This window comes from Phalacrocorax aristotelis, chromosome 3 (assembly GCF_949628215.1).
Source record: "Phalacrocorax aristotelis chromosome 3, bGulAri2.1, whole genome shotgun sequence".
NCBI lineage: Eukaryota > Metazoa > Chordata > Aves > Suliformes > Phalacrocoracidae > Phalacrocorax > Phalacrocorax aristotelis.
Genome location: NC_134278.1, coordinates 125,391,502 through 125,413,314, shown reverse-complemented (window position 1 = coordinate 125,413,314; position 21,813 = coordinate 125,391,502). Strand labels below are relative to the sequence as shown.

The 21,813-nt window shown below is 42.8% G+C and overlaps 1 protein-coding gene across 1 annotated transcript in view; it reads left to right on the top strand.

Moving 5' to 3' along the window:
• The window catches only part of KCNK1 (potassium two pore domain channel subfamily K member 1), a 33,718-nt gene extending 23,576 nt beyond the window's left edge, over positions 1-10,142 (top strand). Inside the window, exons 2-3 of the mRNA XM_075089477.1 lie at positions 4,119-4,514; positions 7,221-10,142. Coding sequence (XP_074945578.1) covers positions 4,119-4,514; positions 7,221-7,480 — 656 coding nt within the window. The 3' untranslated portion in view covers positions 7,481-10,142. The remainder of the gene's footprint in view (positions 1-4,118; positions 4,515-7,220) is intronic.
• The last annotated feature ends 11,671 nt before the right edge of the window (positions 10,143-21,813 follow it).

Below are 21,813 nucleotides of genomic sequence, written 5' to 3'. Positions count from 1 at the left end.
TTCATAATCAGTAATACAGTTATCAGATTTGCTACATGGGCAATTTAATTCTAGTCACCCATAGCAAGTCTCCTTGATAGAATAAAGAAATGTCTTCACAAGTCCCCTTTTTGTGAGCATCCTTTTCTCATAACGAAAAGAATATCTTAGGATTGCAATTGTAATGCTTCTGAACATGGTAGTTTCCACTGAAAAAGACAAATCAGCATACATTTTATTATCTATTATGTAGGTAGAACTTGCATGTGCTAGGCATTTTACGGAGGTGTTATAGAAGGGAATTTCCCTAAAGTTACGGTACAAAGAAGCTACAAGCAGGTGCAGGAGCAGAGATGGGAGGCAATAGAGCACAAGTGTCTGAAAGCAGCCATGGAGTATCTCCTGACGTGATCTGTAATTTCCTCTCTTTTAATGTATGGCTGTGTTGGGGATTTTAATGACTTTTGTACAGTGATGGCTAAGATTATAGGCGTTGTTAGGAAAAGTCACCTAAAAGCTGTTTCATACTGGGGAAAAAACATGGATCTTCTTCCTCCCCACTTACCATAGCCTCATAAATTGTGACAGGTTTAGCTGAAGCTTTTCAATATCATCATTCCCAAGCAGTGACTCTGTATCATAAGTAGAAACCAAACACTGATCGCTTGTCCGTTGCTTTTGGAAGATGTTATCCTCTTACTGCTGCTGGTTGAGTGGAGCATATATTCTCTCCTCAGTCTGAAACTGTCAATACTCTTTAGTATTATAGTTCCTGTAATTGTTAGCAGCTGAGGGGCAGATGCACAGTCACCTCAGCTATCCCTGAATTGATGTGACAACCACACCAGAAGGGCAGAGCAGACCTGAGAAGGTAGCATCTGCTTCAGTCACCTCAACTAATTCTGTGAATTGGGAAAATTCCTGTAAGGGTTAACCAGGCAGGTTAGTCTGAGCACCCAGTTTAATATAACTTTGTTGCAAACTTCTCCTGTAGTGAAATTTTTCTCATTCTGCACTTTTCTCTGAGTCTGGGTGCATACAGTGTAGTACAGTGTGGAAGGATAATGTCTGTCCTTCAGAGGGAATTACGAGAGAAGTATTGGAGAGGTGACAACCCCTCCTCACCAAGAAATGAGCTGATTGCTGCCTGGGTCAGCACAGAGCTTGGAATTAAATCACCGTCAATGTTCTTGGCACGTAAGGAACAGACAAATGTGTCGGAGGTATTTTTTGTACATGATACAGATGTTTGAGTTCAAATTAATGAAAGCTTGGATTAATTGTACAGTGCAAACATTTGTTACATTTGGAAACATGGAGCTTGCAAGGGACTTTCTAGGTCTACAAGCTCACTTTCTACTTGCCATGCACAATCCATAAAATTACCAAGCTTCATCGGGCTCCATTTTAAACATAGCTGGTTCTTTCCCCAGTGCTGAAAGTGGACGAGTGCTCCAAAGGTCGTCTTTGAGACTTAAAAATATTTTTCTAATTTCTAGACTAAATTTATTCATGCTACATCAAAGCTCTTTGTTTGTGTGGCAATATTATTATTCATCTAAAGCATTACTTCTCCCTTGGTAGTACTTGTATGCTGGTGCATTAACAGGGAGATACTATATCACTTTTCAGCCTCCGTTCAGCTGTGCCAAGGAAGCCAACCACTTTTATTTTCCTCTCATAAAATAGTCTCTATTCCCCTGATGGTTTCAGTAACCTTTCTGTGCTCTTCTTCCAGTGTGACTTCATTCTTAAAGCATGGATATACAGAATTAGTCCAGATGAGGCCTGATCTGTATCTTTCTTACATAAGACACCTCTAGTTGTGTTTTACTGAAGACATCTTGATGTGATGGAGCATTGCAGTTGCCTTCTTTGTTTGTGTCACATGGGTCAGTTCTAGACAGCCTATGATCTACTCAAAACACATATCATCTTCTCTTCCAAACTTGGAGTTTATTGTCTGTCACAAAATACTTTCAGGAAAACAGAGCAAATGGGGCTGGTACTCATATGGGTGTGGGATGGGGAAAGGTAGAAGACAGAGCAGGAGAAAATGATTACTTTTTAAAGTAGGGGAATGTCACAAGGGTTGTTCCTTAGAGGCCTGTGCTGGGACTTGTGCTGTTCAACATACTCATAAATGACCTGGAAGAGGGAGGTAACAAAGCTTACTAGAGACAAAAAATTATTTAAGGCAGTAAGGAAGATGGAAGAGCTGCAGGGCAACCGGGCAATAAAATGGTACTTGAAAATGAATGCGGATAAACATTAAGTCGTGTACACAGCAAAAGCAGTCATCGTTTCACATATGAAGTGATGAGATCTGCACTGGTGGATCCCCAGATACCTCTGAGGAGCAAGATCCTGGGGTCCTAATATATGGGGCCATGAAAGTGTCAGCTCAGTGGTAGTCAGAAGTGTCAGTCAAATGCCCAGCGTTATCAGGGAGAGAATAGAGTGCAAGGTGAGAAACCTTCTCTGCAACTTCATAAATCTGATTCAGCTGTGTCTGGTGTGTTCTGTGCAGTTCTGGTTCTCTTATCTCAAAGCAGGTAAAGGAAACAGAAGGTGAGCGAGAAAAAAAAACCCCATTAATTATTACAATTTTCTGGCGTTCAAAAGACTGAGCTTGGGTAAATTATTCACATCATCATTAAAATTCAAATACAGCTGAAGTTTCCTGTCAGGTTAGGTGACAGAGAGAAAAACCACACCTCATGCGTTTCTTCTCCAAGGCTTTGTACATTGTAGTGATAAGATGTTTTGCCTGTCTTTCATTGTCTATAAGTGTCTCTATGCACCTTAAATGAAAGGAACATTTCCTTTTCTTACTCTGCTCGAAAACTTAAAACGGCAATGCTTCGACTGTTCTTGTGTTCATATAAATCCTGGAGGGGCTTGCAGAGCAGCTGGGTTCACGGGAGCAGGCAGGGGGTTCCCAGGAGCCCTCGGGGAATGTCTGCCTGGTCTGGTGCTGCGCTGGGCAGACTGGGCAAGTGCAGGGTGAGTGCAGTTCAGAGGGCAGAGGGAGCATAACCCTGCATGCGCTGGGCTCTGCCTGGGCGCCTCAAGATAGCTTGTTGTAGTAGCTCTGGAAAACGCCTCGTAGTACAGCACTAACGTAACCCAAATGAGCTGGCAGATCTGGGGCTGCAGAATTACTAGGGCCTGTTTGCCTTGCTTTGTTTGAAATCAGTGGAAAGACTGCCCAAGCTAGATTTCAAGAGATTTCCTGCAATGAAAAAAAAAAAACAACTAATTTTTTTGGTTGGCAAACAGAAAAAGCATTCCTGGTTTATGCTGGATTTACTGTTCTTTTCTGTGCCTATGATTTACATGTAGAAGCCGGCTGTCTGGCAGCGTAGCTGCTTGCCCTGGGTACAAGTGTAATTGCACACATTTGTGGAATTGAGATTGCTGGCTGTGATCAGCCTGCACACCAGTGGATACACGCCTGCACTCTGAACAGATCACTATTGATACTTCTGGTGTGTAAATGACTAGACAAAAATCCAGCCACAGTGGTTAAATCGTAGGAGTTTTTCTGTGAAAATGTTTGTTCTGCATTTAGATATCTTTGATGGAGTATCATCTGAACACCTTGCAGAAGCATGGAAGTATATAGTATGGGATACTGATTATAACATTTCTGTGTAATTTAAATGATTTTTCACAAAAGTTCATAGTGTGTTTTACTGCAAAGTAGATGTGGGAACATTTTTTTGAAGTATGGATTATTCACTTGACAAGGTGTGTAAAAGAAGTTACATCACTTTGTAAAACTAAACAAAAAGATCAGCAGGAAAACCCAGATATAACCCAGAATAAAACACAGATTTCCTGGCATAGGTTTCCACTCCTGACTAGCCATTGCTTCCTTCTCCAAAATAAGCATTTATACAATTACATTCACAATTTTGAAATACTTTTTTTAAATTTTTACTTGCTCGTTGCTAGTACATAGACTTTGTTTGCCTGCTTAAAACAGACCTTTGACCAGCATTTGTCAAGAATAGCAGAATTCAGAATTAGCAATAGTGAAGCAGGTTTTTTTGCTCACACAATATAGCCAATATCAAACTGGTACATGAGCTCCCAGCTTTAACTCAACCTGTGTCTCCTCTGCTTTGTTCCAGGTTATGGACACACAGTGCCTTTATCTGATGGAGGAAAGGCCTTCTGCATCATCTACTCAGTCATCGGGATCCCATTTACGCTGCTTTTCCTGACAGCAGTGGTACAGCGCATCATTGTATATGTCACCAGGCGGCCTGTACTGTATTTCCACATCCGTTGGGGCTTCTCCAAGCAAGTTGTTGCAATCATCCATGCTATGGTCCTTGGATTCATCACTGTGTCATTCTTCTTCTTAATCCCAGCAGCAATATTTTCTGTTCTGGAAGATAACTGGAATTATTTGGAATCTTTTTACTTCTGTTTCATTTCCCTGAGCACCATTGGCCTCGGAGACTATGTGCCAGGAGAAGGCTACAATCAAAAATTCCGGGAACTATATAAAATTGGAATTACATGTAAGTGTCAAACTAACCAGCTAAAACAAAGTCATTTTCTTAAAAGAAAAAAATAAAAATCATTCTGTGGATGGTGGTTGTTTTGTGAGCTGTCAGCTAGCAAACTGAGCATTGTAGGTATGTGTGCAAAGAAGAAACCTTTAAAGAAGGTCAGTTTTATGATCCTTGTACCTAAGGTCATCTCATGAAGTGAGATGACAGGTGGACAGAAATGAATGGAGGAGCAACAGGAAATGAGGCAGAATAGCAAACTTTCTGACTCCAGTTGTGACAGAAGGTAGCTGAAGCTGGTACTGGTACATACCAGCTGTCAAAGAGAGACAAGCAGACGAGATGATAGCAAAGCAGGACCACGAATGTTAGATTTAAGTTGTTTAATTGTGTTTGACGAAGAAGAGAGGCACAGTGATCAGTGATTTGATCAAAACAGAGCTAAGAAAATTATCTTTGTGTTGGCATTTTGAATGAATCTATGCTGAGGGCAGTATTCTCCAGTGGTAGTGTTTTGCAGCATCCCAGTTTCTGATACGATTCCAGTCCTGGCTCATCACACATACCAGTTAAAAGATTTGAATGGCCGAAACAAACCTTTCCTGTCAGGTCTGTTTCTTAGGCTGGTGTGCATTTGTCTGTGCTCCTGTGCGTGATCCAGCAATCTTAATATAGACAAAGTGTCCATTAACTTGGCTTTGTGTTTTACCTGAAGAAAGGCTGGACCTTGAATTTTCATTCCTTGAAGCAGGGCCTTGAACTAGCCAACAGAGTATTTTATTCCCCTGCCACGCCTGTTGTCATTGCAGGAGATTTCCCTCTCTAGCCATCATGTTTATCTTACCAGCAGTAGCTTTTAATTATTCCCCTGCTGATTTGCAGAGCTGGTTTGGATGTAGTGAATGGGGAAAGTCGCACATAGTAAAGGCCTTGTAAAAATTCTAGCTGTTCTGAAAACTCAAAATCAGAAGAAAACATTATGGCTCAGATTATCCTTTTCCAAACTTTACAACGCTGAGAAAATAAATTGCAGGAAATGCTTAAAGGAAAAGCTAGCTTTTAGGCAAAGTTATGACCTTACAATATTGAATTTCAATAGTTTTTAGGGTCATACCTTTTAAATTATTCTTTTCCCTTTCATGTGAACAATTCAAGGAACCAAACAGGATGTATAAAATGTTTTCTCTTGCTGAACCTAAATTTTCTTCAAGAAAAGTTTTGGAGTTCTACATCAGAAAATGCTTAATGAGTGCTATGGGCTTTTTAAGAAGTTTTAGAACACAAGTCGTGTTCTAAATCAAGTGGTGATCAGATGGACTGAGTTTCAGAGATAATTAGAAAATTCTTGGTGCAGTTTTATAGATGCCTTTTAATTGGCATAGCTTTGTCGCTTCTTCCTTGTGTTAACACATGTCTCTCTTTTGATGTCATGAGGTAAAGCTTAAAAACAATTCATAAATTTTAGCCCTAGTGCTAATTTAGATCAGTACCTGGTACTGCAATATTGATTTAATAGTGCTTCTGGAAGGAAAAGGAGAGGATTATTGCCAGTGAATGATCTATAACTACAGGTGGAATATTTATGCCTTTAGGTAACAGAACAGTGACCATATATAGATTATAATAATTAATCTGTGTTGCTTTTTCAGCACATTTAATGTTCAGCCTTTGTGTAAGCATGTTGTACTAATAATTATACACTTAGCTTCTGCTTGATTTATTCATTGAAATGATAAAATATTCAAGTAGTCATGCTCCTCGTTAAATTGTAATGATCAGTAGCAGGGATCTAATAAAACACTGAGATTAAGAAATGCTCATTTTAACACCTTCCCTCAAATTCTAGACACATGTTTGGAGAGGAAAAAGAAAAAAAAAGAACACACTGGGCTGTTAACCATATTGAAGCACTGTTTCCAAAAGTGTCAGTCTGAGAGCTGACTGTTACTTTTAAAAATCAGAGTCAGTACACCAACGAAGTAATCAGTAATATCATTTAAGTAACACTGCCAAGTCTGGATAATATATGTATGTTAGTAAAACATCACAAATAGTCTACAAGGTGTCGTCATATATAGCACCTTTGTCAGGTTGTAATAACTGCAGTAATTTTACAGTAATTTTTCATTTTGATTTTATTGGTTTTGTACACATTTCTAGTTGTTTTGTTTTTCCACTCATTTCAGGGTAGCACCCTGAAATATCTTCTTACTGTTTTAAGGGAAAATAATTAAAAGTTTTCATGAAATGTAAGTGATTTTTCCTGCTAAACTGGTACAAACAACAAATAATCATAATTAGCTGCCATATATTTACTTCTATTTTTAACATGTGGGAATATTAAGGGGAAAACATCTTTTGAAGAGCACTTAATCATGAAGGTCGTAAGTAAGTGTGGGAGTGTGCATGTGGTAGATTTTAGTATTCTGTTTCATTTAATGCCTTTACATATTTTTCTCTTGTACAGTTGTAACAGAATTAAAGCCACTGGTGTTACTTTTTTTTATTATATGGCATCTTGTTGATTGTAGAATGAAACAGGAAAAAAAGAATTTGACAGTCCAAAGTGGGTTACAGAGCTCTGAAACTGGGTCATAAAGAAAATTAACATACTAGTCAGAGATGATGGGGGTGGGAGAAGTTACAGGATTAAAACTGTTCCCCCCCACTTAACTTGCTAATAAATAAAACACTTTTTTTTTCCCCCATACCCAGGTTATCTGTTGCTGGGCCTTATCGCAATGTTGGTGGTTCTCGAGACTTTCTGTGAACTCCATGAGCTCAAAAAATTTAGGAAGTTGTTTTATGTGAAGAAGGACAAGGAAGAGGACCAAATGCATATAATGGAACATGACCAGCTCTCCTTCTCTTCCATCTCAGACCAAGCAGCCTCCATGAAGGACGATCAGAAGGCAAATGAGCCTTTTGTGACTTCCCAGTCTCCAACTTCCAATGACAGCTCTCTGAACAATTAATACAGGGGTATCCATACCGTTGTTTTGGTGCATTTATGCTACTTACCATAAGAAATAGAGCGCCTCATATTTTTTTTTTCTGAAAATATACAAGCTGGAAGACTGTGTTACTTTTAACAAGGATTCATCACTTCTGACACAGAAAAGACTTCTGGGTAAAATGTGGGAGCCACCCTGGGAATAGGGGGGAAAAAAAATGTAGGATGTGGCTGGGAGCATTAGGCTGTTTTGCTTGAGGGTTAAGGAGTTAGGTGTACCATTTTCAGAGACGCCAGAGAGAAAGGCTTGCACAAGCAACTTCATCCAACATCTTTAGGAGAGTAGGCCTTCACTGACATCCAATTGCTTTAGTTGGATGCCCCATCTTGCAGCTGGCTGACGGCAAATTTTGGGATGTGTGCTTTAGATTGTCAGAAGTGTAGTCACAGATTTAATCCTCATAGATTTAATCTACACACACCAAATATCTTAATCTGGAAAACATTTCCAGCGCAATATCTACAGATCCCCTGGAAGGGGAGGTATTTAGGTAATCCCGATATTACCCAGTAACTTGCAGGTGCAAATAATAATTTTAGGAAAGAAAAAGCAAGGCTCCGGTCCCTCCTTTGCCTGTGCCGTTTACATTCAAATTTCCTACTTCCTTAAAAGGTCCCCTAATAACAAGAAAAATGTTGTCCTGAAGAGAGTGTGCCTTGAGTCTTCCGTGCTGTTTGTTTTTGTATGAAATACTTCTGTAAACTCTGAGAGACAGCAAGACCAATTCAAAGTGTTGGGTGAAATGGGGTTGTAGGGAAAGGAGACAGCTGCATTTCAGTCCTCTGTCTTCTGAAGTGGGCAGGAGTGGGTTTTTAGCTACGTGGAATGGAATGAAAAAGAGTTAGCATATGCCACAATTGGCATAGTCATGTGCTTATGGCATTCTCCTAGCAGATGGTTGAAATCTGTTCAGCAGAAGGACTTGGCGCTGTTTCTTCCACAGCCCAGCCCAGTGTGTGCTCTCTGCTGGGTTGATAGGTAAGCGGAGGAACAGAAATAGTGTCACCTTTGAACGTAGCCCCTTTTTCTTTTGCTTTCTAACTAGTAGTCAGAGCACTTCGGAGAAGAAGGGAATGCTTCAGGGCGAAACAATTTTTCAGTTTTTCATATGGCAAGAAAAAAGGAAAAATGTCACATTTGGTTCGGATGGAACCGAAATTTTTTCCCCTTGGGAAAAGTCACTTAAAAAGTCAAGAACTCGCTCAGCTTCTGAAGCTGGAACCTCTTTGGCTGTAACAGGAGAGGTGTTTTCATCCAGCTACCAGTCACTGTGCTGAATGCAGGGACCTTGGAGTAAATATCAGTGAGCAGGAGATGAGACTTAAGTGGTTGTAGTACTCTCTCTTCTTGGCCTTAAGAATCTACGATATGGGAATCTTGATGATGCTTTGCAATGAACAAAATACCTGGAGCACAAATAGCCATATTAGGACAGCCTCCCACATAGGAATATAGTGTAGAGGAGAGCCTTTTCCCTGCAGTGCAAGCATGCCAGATTGCCTGTAATTTGGCTTTTAGTGTTTAGAGCTGAATAATATTTTACTGTAAAAGAAAAAAAATGCAGTGTGTCTAGATTTAGCGCACGTGGGAAAAATACTTGAAAGTAGGTAACCCAAAATATACTGTGTTTGAGCTTAATTATAGCTAGCATCAAACAGATTTTCTATCTTTACTGGAAAACTTACTTTATGGTTACATCAGCTAAAAGTCTTGAATTAAAATTTATATTTATAGAAAAACAGAGCTAAAGGTTTTGGTTGTTTTGGGTTTTATAGATTAGGTGAGAGCATACTGTGTTTGCATGTTCCCAGGAAAGTGGCTATTTTTATACTGCTTACATTAACACAGTTCTATTTATAATGAATGTTAACCAATATATATGTACATATATACATAAATATATTTATATACTGTACATATATCATAAATCACCAGAGTTTAACAGACTTAGGAATGGCATTTTAGATAATTTTTTTCCCTAGACTTCTCTTTATACAGGGAATAATTGAAAACTATGGCATTAAAAAGACACTGATGTAAGAGTACTGTACTACAAGGAACATTTATACTGTTTTTTTCAATAGAGTTTTATTGATTATTTCCAGTACCTTAAAATTGAAGACTTCTTTTAATTTCAGTGTAACATTAAGCTCTAAAGGATATGCACAGATGCTAAATGATATACAAAGTTAACTTTGCGTGTACACAACTACAAAATGTAGACACGTGAAATGAAAGCACAGAATTCAAAGCAAAAGCGATAAACTAAGCAGTATATATACTGTGATGTAGGTGAGTATGTGTTATTTTAAACTTAAATAAAAAGTCTGGCTTTTGGCTGCCTGCACTATGAAGTGGGGAGTATTTTTCTTTAGTGGGGTGTGTGCGTGCACATACTATGCAAAAATCCTGTCTGCGTTTGTCAACGTTGTGCATCCTTTAGTTATTAGCCTTCCTCGGCTCAAGGAGGGACCGTTAATGCTGGAGTGTGTTGCCTAACCTTGATACTAATCGTAGCTTAGTATTGTGTTGATATTCCTATAGAAGAAAAACATTCCAAAGTGTGTTTGTTTTTGTTTCAGATGTTGACTGATTATAGCAAATAAAAAATAGTGGCATAACATTTATCTTGTCTTTATAACCTAACTACAATATTTGAGGAAATCTGAAAAACCGTCATTGCAGGTTATCAGTACCACTGGTAAAAATAATGGCCTTCATTTCCTACAGCTTTTACATCTTTATGTGAAGCTAACCCACAATATCAGAATAGTTGAAACTAGAATGCAGATTAAACGGAGAAAGGTTATCGAGCAAGAGCCTTAGTATAAAGTGCATATCTTTCCCAGAGGCAAACTGTGAAGCGGGTGCACGAAATCTTAATGGAGAGCATGGGTCGTAAAACAGCGGTGCTGAAACAAAAGTTGCAAGAGGGAGTTAGAAATGTGAGCAAATGACTTGTTTGCAGAAAAGTGCCTGGCTCCTATCCTCACTCTCCTGTCTTCAACTGATCCAGGCCATATATCCCATTAATGGCTTTATTCCCAGGCTACAGCCCACGTTTGCCATCTTCTCTTCATCTTTTAGTCATTAAATATAAATGTGTTTTAGTGTTATTTCAAGGGAAAGAGCTGACAGCCATTTGGTTGTGTTGGGAGGAAGAAAATGGAAGAGCCCACCTGAGTCTTGATCTTGGAGCTGAGCGACAGCCACGTTTGTCCCTTTGAGAACATCCTCTTCCCTGAGGGCTTCTTCCCAAGGTTAGCCAATCGCATCTAGTGCGGGCGAACACAAGACCTGCTGAAGGTTGAAATGAGTAATTTTTGAAGTAGGTGGCTTCAGAGACTTGGGTGGATTGCAGCTTTCATGCCAGCACTGCGGAAGCCGCCTGGCTGGGTGTTTGTCAGAGTAATTGCGCAAGAGCAGCAGTTCTGGATTTCAGTAAATGTTTGTCTCGCCCAGTATTTTGTCTTTGGCAATGGCCGAGAGCAGACACGTGTGAACTCCTGTAAGGAGAGGGCAGGCATGCAGCAACAGCTCCCCAGAATATTCTCCTAGCTCCCGTCGATGTGCGGCTCTGGATCTATGATAGCATCTAGGGGGTTTGGAAAGTCGGTGTCGGTACGCTGTGTAGGAGACGTGCTGCACTGATGTACGTGCTCTCCGTTTTGGTCAGTGAGAGACTGTCCTGCACAGGATCAAATGAAGATTACCTCTTACCTTCCAACAAAGCAGTTTCAAGTTAAGCGCTTTGCAGTAAGAGGTGAGGTAGCACTAACACTGTGACTGCAGGGGATGGTCACTTGAAAAGGCAAGAAAAGCAGGGGAAGGCTTTTCATGTGCTGTTACTTGGATGTTGCTGTCCCCCGGGCAGATAGGTACATGCACGGAACCCCTTTGCTGATGCTAAATTTTGCAACTCCACATTACCATTTGCTTTGTAAATAGTAGACAGAAATGTACTGCGATGAACTGTAAGTTGCTAGAAACATGACTGCCCTAACGCTATTCCATTATTATTCATTCTTCCAGGTTCTCTTTTCTACTGAAGCAAAAGCAAGTTACCATAGCTGGAAGTGGTGTTATTCCAGATGTGCGCCAGTACAAAAGAACAGGGTTTCTGTTCTCTGCGGAGACTTCCACTGGTAACCATCATTATCATCATAGGTATCAAAAAACTCCTAGACAGGCAAAAAAGTGTGTGTCTTTATGTGCTTGTTTCAAACAGAAGCAGTAATTTTTGAAGTCACCGTGGCTAGCTATACAAATTCACATGCTCGCTCATGCATATTAGGCAATTGATGTGTGTCATTTTTAATGCCTGTAGTGTTAGTCTCATCACCTTCTAAGTTACTGTCCTGCTTGCTTTTTACCATGGATTTCTTGTTCCAATTATCTTCAAAGGTCATCATGTTGCCACTGCTTATGAGTGCTGTGATGCGGAGTTACTTTGCTCGTGATGATGCCGGTTTGTCAGAGGCGTTGCCTCAGCTGGCAGCGAGACTACCTCACGTGCGGCCGTTGGGGCCAAATGACAGATTTAGGTGACAGGGAGGGACAGCGTGGCAGGGAGCAGGTGCACGGGCTGACAGCCAGCGTCAGGACAAAATCATCCCGGCAGACTGCTAAGTGACCGCATAGTTTTCACCAGGCTTCATTGCTTGTCGCTAGGAGTAAGAGGAGAATGCTTCCAGAGGAAGGACATTGCCAAAAGTCATCTGAAAGAAAGTTCAAAGGAATTATGCTTTTTAACAATTTGTCTATAGGCTGTTGCTCTCTGTTACTTCAGTTGCACTGTACGTACCATGAATCTGGTTTGGCATTTCCCCAGTGCAGGGTCCCTGTGCTTCCTGAAGCAAGTCATACTGGTTATAACAAGCTTGTCTGTATTAAGGCCGCTAAGCATTCAGACCCATGACCAGGAGTGTCAGTCAGCATCACTGCTGAAACTTTCCAGGGGCAAATGAGGCTCAGGGCACTGCTGGGACCTCAGGCTGCCTCCCTTTTTAAAGTCCAGGCTGTCTGGAAAGAGAAAAGTGAAACCTTTACCTTAAAAAGTGAGAAACCCACTCTCCTGGGAGGCTCAAATCTCCCCAAACCCATTTTGTGCTATTCCCAGAGGTCTTGTAGCCTTGAGCATATAGCGTATATATATGCAATTATCCAGACTAGCGCTCAGTTTCTCTGTGCTTAATTTTTTGAGACTGGTCAACCCACTCAACCTTCTGAATTTATCTTCCCCATTTATAAATGTAGCTCACAATATTCACTGACTGTCCCTAAGTGCTCACCAGTCCCTTGCTGGGCCACTTCAGCAGGCAGCGAGGTGAGATTAAGACAACCAAAGGGGCTCATACATGATCCGCCCCAAGGAGGAGCGATGAGGGGACAGCTAGTCACTGGGAAAGCCCTGTCCCTGCCCACGAGTACACGTTAACTTCAGCTGCAGCCACCACCAGGTGTACCAGTGTATACCTAAAACTCGTTCCAAGGTCTGGCATATAAGGACTGAATGATTCACCCGGCTGCGCTCCCTGTACATCAGCCAAAGTTCATGCTGCTAGTAACGTAATGACTATAAAAACTAATAGCTCATCTAGAAGAATTAAATTGTTTTATTTTTCTTTTTAAGTGCATCATTGTTGTTCTTCTGGGTATTGTTTAGACTCTAATTTAATTCTGGCCTGCAATGCCACGTTATCCTGCAACTAACTGTAAAGCTTCTGTCTCAGGCACATGTGGACAAAAATTAATTGGCATGCTTGCATAAACAGAAGTCTGCAAACTCCAATATCAGTCTAAAAGAGAATTAGCAAATCCTAATTCTGCATTCCTGGGCTTGTTTCCTGATTATGGGTAAAGACCTGTTGAATTTGTTTAGCGATTGGCAGCTGTGATTTGAGGCATGCTTTCTGAACAGGCATGCAAAAAATATTGATGTCCAGTTAAAAAATACAATATCACCTTTGGGATTAAGTCCCTCAAACGTTTATTTAGCTGCTTTTGCAGATTAATCCTATTTGCTTGGGGTAATAAGGCCTTGTTTGAAATTTGTTACGCAAAAATTAAAATCCACGCTCCATTTAACTCTTAATTCCTACTGCATGTACAGAGAAAAGAAAAATATCAATACGAAAGAAGAAGGTGACCTTAGTTCACACCCCACCTCCCAGGGAGCTTGACCTGGTACTGCTGAACCACGCTCAGAGCTGAGAATATCCCCCGGCTGTCTAGGCCCGTGCGGAGCATGGAGGCAGGCGCTCTTTGCCCCGGGAAGGCTTGCAAGCAATATCCCTGGCCTCGAGAAGACAGGGCTGCCTGGCAGAGCGGCAAGGCGAGAGCAGCCTCCTTGGGATGCAAGAGGAGAGTCCACAGCTGGTCGGAGGCTGAAGGTGAATAGCAAAAATGGCCAGTAACGGAAGGGATGCGGTGGGACTTGGAGCAGGTAGGGGCAGACAGCCTGCTCCAGCCCCTGGGGAAGGGCCTGCGCCTGCTGCAGCGTGAAGAAAGGAGTGAAATAATTTGATATCAGGATTGTCAGAGCGGAGGAGGGGTGTTGCTTTTTGAAGTTACTTAACTTTTAACCTTCCACGCTGAGTTTTGGGGGGCTTTGAAGTGTACTGCAAAGAAACCAAGAGGTAGGAACTAGTGAATCTGTAAAAATTAGGTGGTGTTGAGAGAAATGATGTGTTTCTGTATTTTAAAGGCAGAAATTACCCTTGTGATGCTCTTCCCTGATCTGTTATAGAACCCAAGACATGTCAGCGGTAGCTGTATTAGGACAGGTCAGATTTCCAAGTCTGACAGAGACTCTGCCCCAGCTCTCATCCCCTGTCCCAGAAGATAATTACCTTCTCTGTTAAAAATTTCCTGTTTCCTTTGTCTGGCTGCACAATTCCTAATGAATTGTTCCAAAAGCAGCATTTCTATAGGGCTTTTATGTTTTTGTCTGCTAGGTGACAGACCACATTACATTAGCTATCAGCTTGCCCTGCGAAGACAAGCATCCCTCAATGTCCCCTTTACTAGGTGAAGCAGGCTGAGCTCCTCTGGGCACTGAACGCAAACATCTTGTCAAAAGCTCGGCTCGTTCCTGGTTCAGTTTTTCAACATGCATTTTTCAGCGCTGGCACTGAAGCCAGGGTGCCACGTTCCTGCCAGTACTCAGGGTGGTACCTCTGCAGAGGGGCTGGGCTGTGGCTATGGAGCAGAAAGGGGAGATGGCATTAGCCACCGTGCCCCTACCACCCTGCTTTTCATTCTCCCTGGGGTCCCCCAGGTTTCCCTTCATCCCTCTCCTCACCTGGCCCCACAGGGCACAGCTGGTGCCACAGCTGGGGCGGCAGCGCAGGAGGCACTTGTCCCTGCCCCTGCTAGCGCTGGCAGAGATGCATGGGAGTAGGGGAGAGGCTGTGGCAGCACCGAGTCCTCTCAGCCCATGATAGTCCTAAGTGTCTGAAACAGAGACATTGATTTTAAGACCTGCTGCACCCTGTAAGAGCCAGGAGCTTTGTAACCCCCTTCCAGCCCATCTGCCCAGCCTGCTGGGCAGGAGCTGTTTGTGTCTTGTGTTGATCATCGGGATGCAAGAGGTTGTCAGAGCTCAGAGAAACATGGGCTGACCCACCAGGAGGGAGGATTACACATTCACTTCAGGCAATCTCAGACCACTAATTTTAGGGAATCGTGGTAATTTGCCAATCCTCCTGCCCTCCTGGCAGCACCTCGGGCATCAGCAAAGTGCTGAGCACACGTCTGATTCACTCCTTGGTAGGGAGTGAATCACCTTGCAGGGACGGCATTGCAGAGAGAGGGGAGATGTTTCTTTATTAACTTCAGGGTACAGATCAAAAAAATAAACTGTTGGTTTCACTGGAGCTGCTGTAGGGCTGTACCGACCCTGTGATCAGCAGTGCCCTGTGATGTGCACTGGGGACACTCGTGCTGCGACCCCTTAGTGAGGTCTGGCTTGGATTAAAATGCAGCTGAGGATGCCATTTCCTTGTAGAGATGAGGCAAGAGCTCCAATTCCAGGATACCGAGGTGGGTAAGGCAATGTCCTCAGTCAGGCACTGAGGACCCACATCTAAACTATCCAAAAACCTGTGAATATTTGCCTAGTTGCTGATTATTTTGATGGTGCAAGTATTGCTATCTCATCTTCTCACCAGGAGGGCTAGTAAGTTTTAAGGTTTTTTCTTCACATGTTATGCACTGAAACGAAAACTAATCTCAGAATGTCAATAGTTTTTCCAATGGTTTTAGTCCTGAATGCCCTTAAATGTGAGTTTGGGGACTAAACAGAATTATGTATTGATCTGTATGCAGAGAGGAGACTGATACTGAATGCTTCAACAAAAAATAGATCCACTGGGCGAATAGCTACCCAGGACTTTCTTCCCCAGCTGCAAAATCTAAGCCTGGGGGGAACTCCCAGAGACGATAGCCAGAGCAGAGAAGCAGGAATAAATGGAAAGCACAGAACCCCAGTTCAGCAAGACCTCAGGAATGTCATTTCGCTGCATCTCAGGAAACAAGAGGATGTGCATGCACCAAACTGACTGAGCAGGATAGTGAACACAGTCAGCCACAACCGTTTGCTTTGCTATTTTTCTACCTCTTTAGCATTGTTACACCTTGCAGTCATCCTGTAGTCCAGAACCCACCACCCTTCCTGAATGCAATTCAAGCTTATTTCTAAATGATTTTTAGAGGCATTGCATCAGCAACATGATGGTGTCCTAACGCCATCGTGTTGGCAGCTCCATGAAGCGTTCCCTGAGGCCACATGGTCAATTTGGCATTTTAATAAACCCTTGGGTCTTGTGAGATGTGAGATATAAAATCAGTAGAAAATCCGTATGTTGAATAATACAAGGAATTAGCGCTCCAATTTCAGCCAGTAGTTTTGCACCTCTCTCGAAAGGAATCAAGTTTATCTTGTTTATTGATTTTATAAGTGCTATTGCTAATAGATCATGGCTCTATCATGCTTTAGGAGTGCAGCCGGATTCTGTCCCCTTCATATTTGTGCTACCATTTTGCTAGGGGTGAAAGTGTTGACCCACAGGGTTTATCCAAGAATGAGGAGCGTGTACGAGACCTGGGACTTCTCCCTCAATCCCAAGAGCCCAAATTCAGCTCCTTAATGACAAACTGGTCTCTGAAGGACTGTGAGGAAATGAGAACAGGCATAGAGCTGTAATGTGAATTTCTGTTCCTCTCGTGCTTATATTCAATTCATATTCTCACCTCCACGCAGCGGCCATGGTACACGCTCCCATGGGAGTTTAGCAATTTTAAGGTAAATTTGGCCTATTTTGCATCCAAGCTTTAATGCTGGGCACAAGCCATAGCATTAAAAGCTCTTCTTTTGTATGATACTGTTTATCTGAAATCCCAGCCAAATGGATTACAGGAAAATATTTGTGACAGGCTGGGAGATGCTGGATAAATATTTATCATCTAGAGGGACAAACTCAAATAGAGACTTTGGCTTCATATCGGCTGTAGGTGTGTATTAAAGCCATGGCAGAGTTATATATGTTTTTAACAAGCTTACTCAGTTATCTGAGTTAAGTATCTCAGTTAAGTCTTACTCAGTTATCTGTCCTCTGAGAGTTGTTGCTGTCAAATGATTTAGCCTAAATACATCCAGTGCATTTAATGGCTGGGCAAGACCAGTTCTGAATGAGATTTTGGGTATTCAGCACTCCCGCTGAGGTAAAAAGGCTTCGTGCCCATTTACACTGCAGATTAGCAGCTAGGAAATATTTCTGGATAAAATATATGCACTTAAAATAACAGCTTCTTTGGTTATGTTTAAATGGGTTGTTACCTCTCAGGGTATCTATATGAAATGTTTTCTATTTGTTGTCACTTCATCGGTTTTGGTTCTCCTGTTCTAATAAAACAAGAAAGCCTGGATTGAGTGTTCAACTTGGGAAGGTTCCAGGCTGAAAGCCCCACTTTAGAAATACTCATGGTTTGTGTAGGTAAATTTCCCCTGAAATCAGAGGGTCTCTCCCGGATGTACTGATGTGTGGGAATGTTTGCAGGACTGGAATCAGTCCAGGTCCAAGGGAAAAGTCCATCAGTTGCAAGGACTTCTCAACTGCCGATGGCAATGCCTTTCTTTATCATGCTCTTTTCTTCAGTTTCATGCTGTCAGCTGCCAAACATGAGTCTCCCACCACCACGTCTAATGCAACTTACAATTTCATGGAAAAGAGGAAGCAAAACGGTCACATAGTCTCAGCTGGCCAGGGCCACTCTGGGGTCGGGGGGCACACAAACTGTTCAGGAGCCTAAAAGTGGCACTAAAGATGCCACTGAGGCATCCACACACCCAGGCCAACACCCTGTCGCTGCCAGCGACGTCTCTGGTGCCCTAGAGAAGAGTAAAAACCAACATCAAAATGAACAGCATCAAGCAAGAAGGAGAAAACCTGTTCTGGAGCCTGGGGAGAACCAGGCAGCCGGCCTACCATGGGACTGAACATGCATGTGACTGAGTCTCCTTTCAGCTGGAATGCTGAATAATGCTAAAGGAATTGAAACCCCATATCCTACACCATCATTTCCAAAACCGAGAACCATCTCTGTGTTCACATGATCTCTTCTGTAACCTAATCTGATTTATCTCGTAAGAGTCAGATACTGTCTTCCACCACCCCTGTTCAAAGGCTGCTCTGGCACTTTATTTCTTAAGGTTATATATCTTCTTTTTTCCAACCCAAATTATTTCAGGGTCAGCGTACACCTGGTTGATCTTGTAGAATCTTTTATCTGAACAGAAATAATTCCTCTCTTTTCCTGTATTTATTGCTCAAATGCAATCCAACCCTCTCTGTCTTCTGTTTAAATAGCCTGTCTTGTGTAGCTATGTTATCGACCCTTCAGGAACAGGGAGAGTCATCCCTTGTTTCCGAGTAGCCCTTTCTCCATTTCTCTGTTGAAAATCATCTCCCTGAAAGGCAGGTGATGAGAAGGCGAGGCTGTTGCGGTGCCTTAGCCAGCGCCAGGGCCTTCCCTGCCACTGCGGAAGACATTTCACCTGACGCCTCCTGGCTGCGCTGTCACGGCTTCCCCGGCTGTTGAGCGCAGCGTATCGTTTTGCAGTGCGCCCAGATCACCCTCCTCCCCAGCGCCCCTTGATAACTTCTCAGCACGTGGCAACAGACCTCCTTCTTTGACCCCCCCCAGGTGAAGTATGCCACACGTTTTTCCATCACATTTCATACTTTTATGAGCCCCAGGGCTACCTAATTCTTCCTACAAAATAATCCAGTTATCCGTTATAAACATAGGCTTTGTCTTGCGCCATGGGCGTGAAGGGAAACGGGCTAATTTGCAATTTGAGATACCTCTATCTACTGGTAACACCCCTACCAGTTACTCTTCTGGCCTTTTCACCCAACTCCTTACGCTGTTCATAATTCTTGCAGTACGTCCCATCTTTGCAAACAAATCCTTTGAGTCACTGTACTAAATTATTCTGTAGAGGTGAGGCCAACCAATCAGTGCTATTGACTGGAATAGCCTTTTTCGCAGCACTTTCCATCTGTATGCATTTGTACATAATAACAGCTATTTCTGTATTCACATTTTCTAATTTTTTTCAGTGAACGTGATGGTTTTTGTTATCTGCCTAACTGTACCCCTGCTCATTGATAAAAAGTAACAAAGGAGATGAAAAACACTTGCTGTGTGTGCTTGAATAGGAAAGGAAATGGCTTGATGGCTACAGAAACACTGGCTTTATGTATCAGGAGATACAGGATCTGACATGGTTTAACCTATTGGGTGTTCCTCCTTGTTATCCTCCCCTTTGTCTCGGTAAGAGGTGGCCGCACAGAGCCTGCACCTGCCGCTCCCCAGGCGAGCAGTGCCTTTTGTTCGCACGACAACTTCCAGCAGATCCCCAAATGCCAGTGCTCAGGAGTTAAATGAGACTCCCTGAATAAGAGAAGTGTGGATGAGCGGGTCTCACCTTCCCTTGCCTGTGAGAGGGGACGCTGTCCTGGGGCAGGGCTGGCTGGTGGCCACCTGCCTTACCATCGCTTGGCAGGCAGGACCGCAGATGGTCCGGAACTCAAACCTCCTTCCACGCTGGCCCATCTCCCTGCCATGGTCATTAACAAAAGCATTTATGCCAGTTTTCTGATAAAGGTCAAACATATGCTGTCTAATGGCTAACACCGATTCATTTTCCCCCGGTAATTTAAAGTTGCCATTTGCTGGCTTCCCAGCTCACTGCAGAATTTGCTTCCCACAGAAGGTGGCTGCAGCTTCGTGTTCGTGCCGCTTTAATCATCTCCTCCTTGGGGTGGGGGTTGTTTGTTTGTTTGCTTGTTTAATCATCTCCTGCTCTGTTGTGCCGAGCTCTTTCTCAGTGCCTTGCACTCCCCCACTCTGTTCCAGTGCCTGCTGTTGTTCTTGGCATCGGAATCAATGCTAACTGGTATATAATCAGCCTGTGTTTTACCGACCAACATTTGTTCCACTGTCAGCTTTCATTTCAGCTTCTGCTCTGATGCCAGTTACTGCTCTGTTTTCTGGTGTGGAGCTCTGATGGCTTCACTGGGTGCCGTACACCACTCTTTGGGCCTCTGCTAATTTTTTCCACGTCTGTATCAGTGCAGCTTGTTACTTGTTCTTCCTAATCTGGATACTTGGTTCACTTCTACTCTGTATCTGCGTGTCCTGGCTTTTACCTACCCTCTTGTATTTGCAGATTCATGTGATTGTAATTCTGTTCAGAATATTTCTTAATTTTAACCCTAATATGATTAAATATTAAATAAATGGCTCCTGACAGGCACACACATACGTTATAAGATGCTGGTTTGAGTATTTTGGCATAGAGCTACTTCATTACATTCTGCCTTCGATAATCCAAATGCTAAAAACCTGTTTCACTCAATCCCCGCGTTTCCAATTTTGTGTTTTATCGATCACTAGAAGCACGTGTTGTGCTGAACGAGTAGAAATGTAGCTACCGAGGCATTTATCTGCATATTGTCCGTGCTATGGTGGGACTAGATTCTGTAGATCAGGCTTTGATTTTTGTAAATAAGAGGCCACAATTAAACTAATCTTGAACGTGTCACGATTCCTCCTCTACCACTCCGAGCCCTGTGGGTCACCTTCTTAGACCACCTGCCTGTTTTGTAAAGAGAGGCCTACATGCAAAAGTCACCTTTGAAGATGTCCCTCGAGCCCCACAGGCAGCTCCACAAGGTGCAGGAGCTTTCTCCTCCTGCGAGGAGCAGCTGCTGATGCGGGGTGGCCATAGCGCAGCTCCACATGGGACCTACCCTGTCCCAGATGGCGACAAGAGGTGAAAGCCCTGAAGATCTAAGAAGATCCAGATGCCAAGGGTCTAGGAAGGCTTCTATGGACATCTCACACTTATTAAACATCTAAAAAAGTTCCTTAGTCCCTTCATGCCACTCACAGCAGGGGTTCTTAAAATTTTATCCCAAGTGCCGCTCCCTTTGGTGTTTGTCCCAACTCCTCAGACCATGGCCAAGCCCTGTGACGGTGACGGACGCTGATGGGTATGCGCATGGACGCTCCTCGGCATATTCATTCCTTCTGGCAGAGCAGGGTGCACCTGAGCAAATACTGTATTTCTCTGGGATAAAGTATAGCCTGGAGACCGCAAACTCCATGCACAAGTTTATTGCGCCTAGAGAGATAGCAGTTATTAACAAAACCAACGGTGTCAAGCAGGGTGAAAAGGGTGCTTGGGCTGGCGGGGGGGGTACGGTGGTGACTATGTTGGACCTGCGCTTAATGCTGCCAGAGAACTGGAGTAAGGCAGGCAGAGCAGGTGGGTCTGTGCATCGCCTGTTCTAGCCTCTAGCAGCCCTTCGTCTCTGATGTCACATAGCCAACACGTTCCAGGCAAACTGGAGGATGTGGGGATTCAGCATCCAGCGTAAAAGAAAAGCCTGCTGGAAGGAGCTGAGCAACCAGGAAGAACAGTCACACCGCAGAACCAGACTAGGAAACCTGAATATAAACTGGGTTTTTTTAAAGTTTCCTCAATTTAAGCAGCAATGAGCTAAAACACTAATAATCAAAGAAGAGGAATCACAATTCTTTCCTTTTAATGTTGTGAATAAGGGAGAGATACAAGAGTGAACTGAGGATTCTAAAAGAGATAAGATGCGGCAGTTCATTTAAAAATAATTAAAGATGACAGCATGGATCCCAAGATAAGGAAAACAAGGGTACAAAAGGAATCATCAGCTCAGTAAGAATTTGGCAGATCTTTTGTGTAGCCT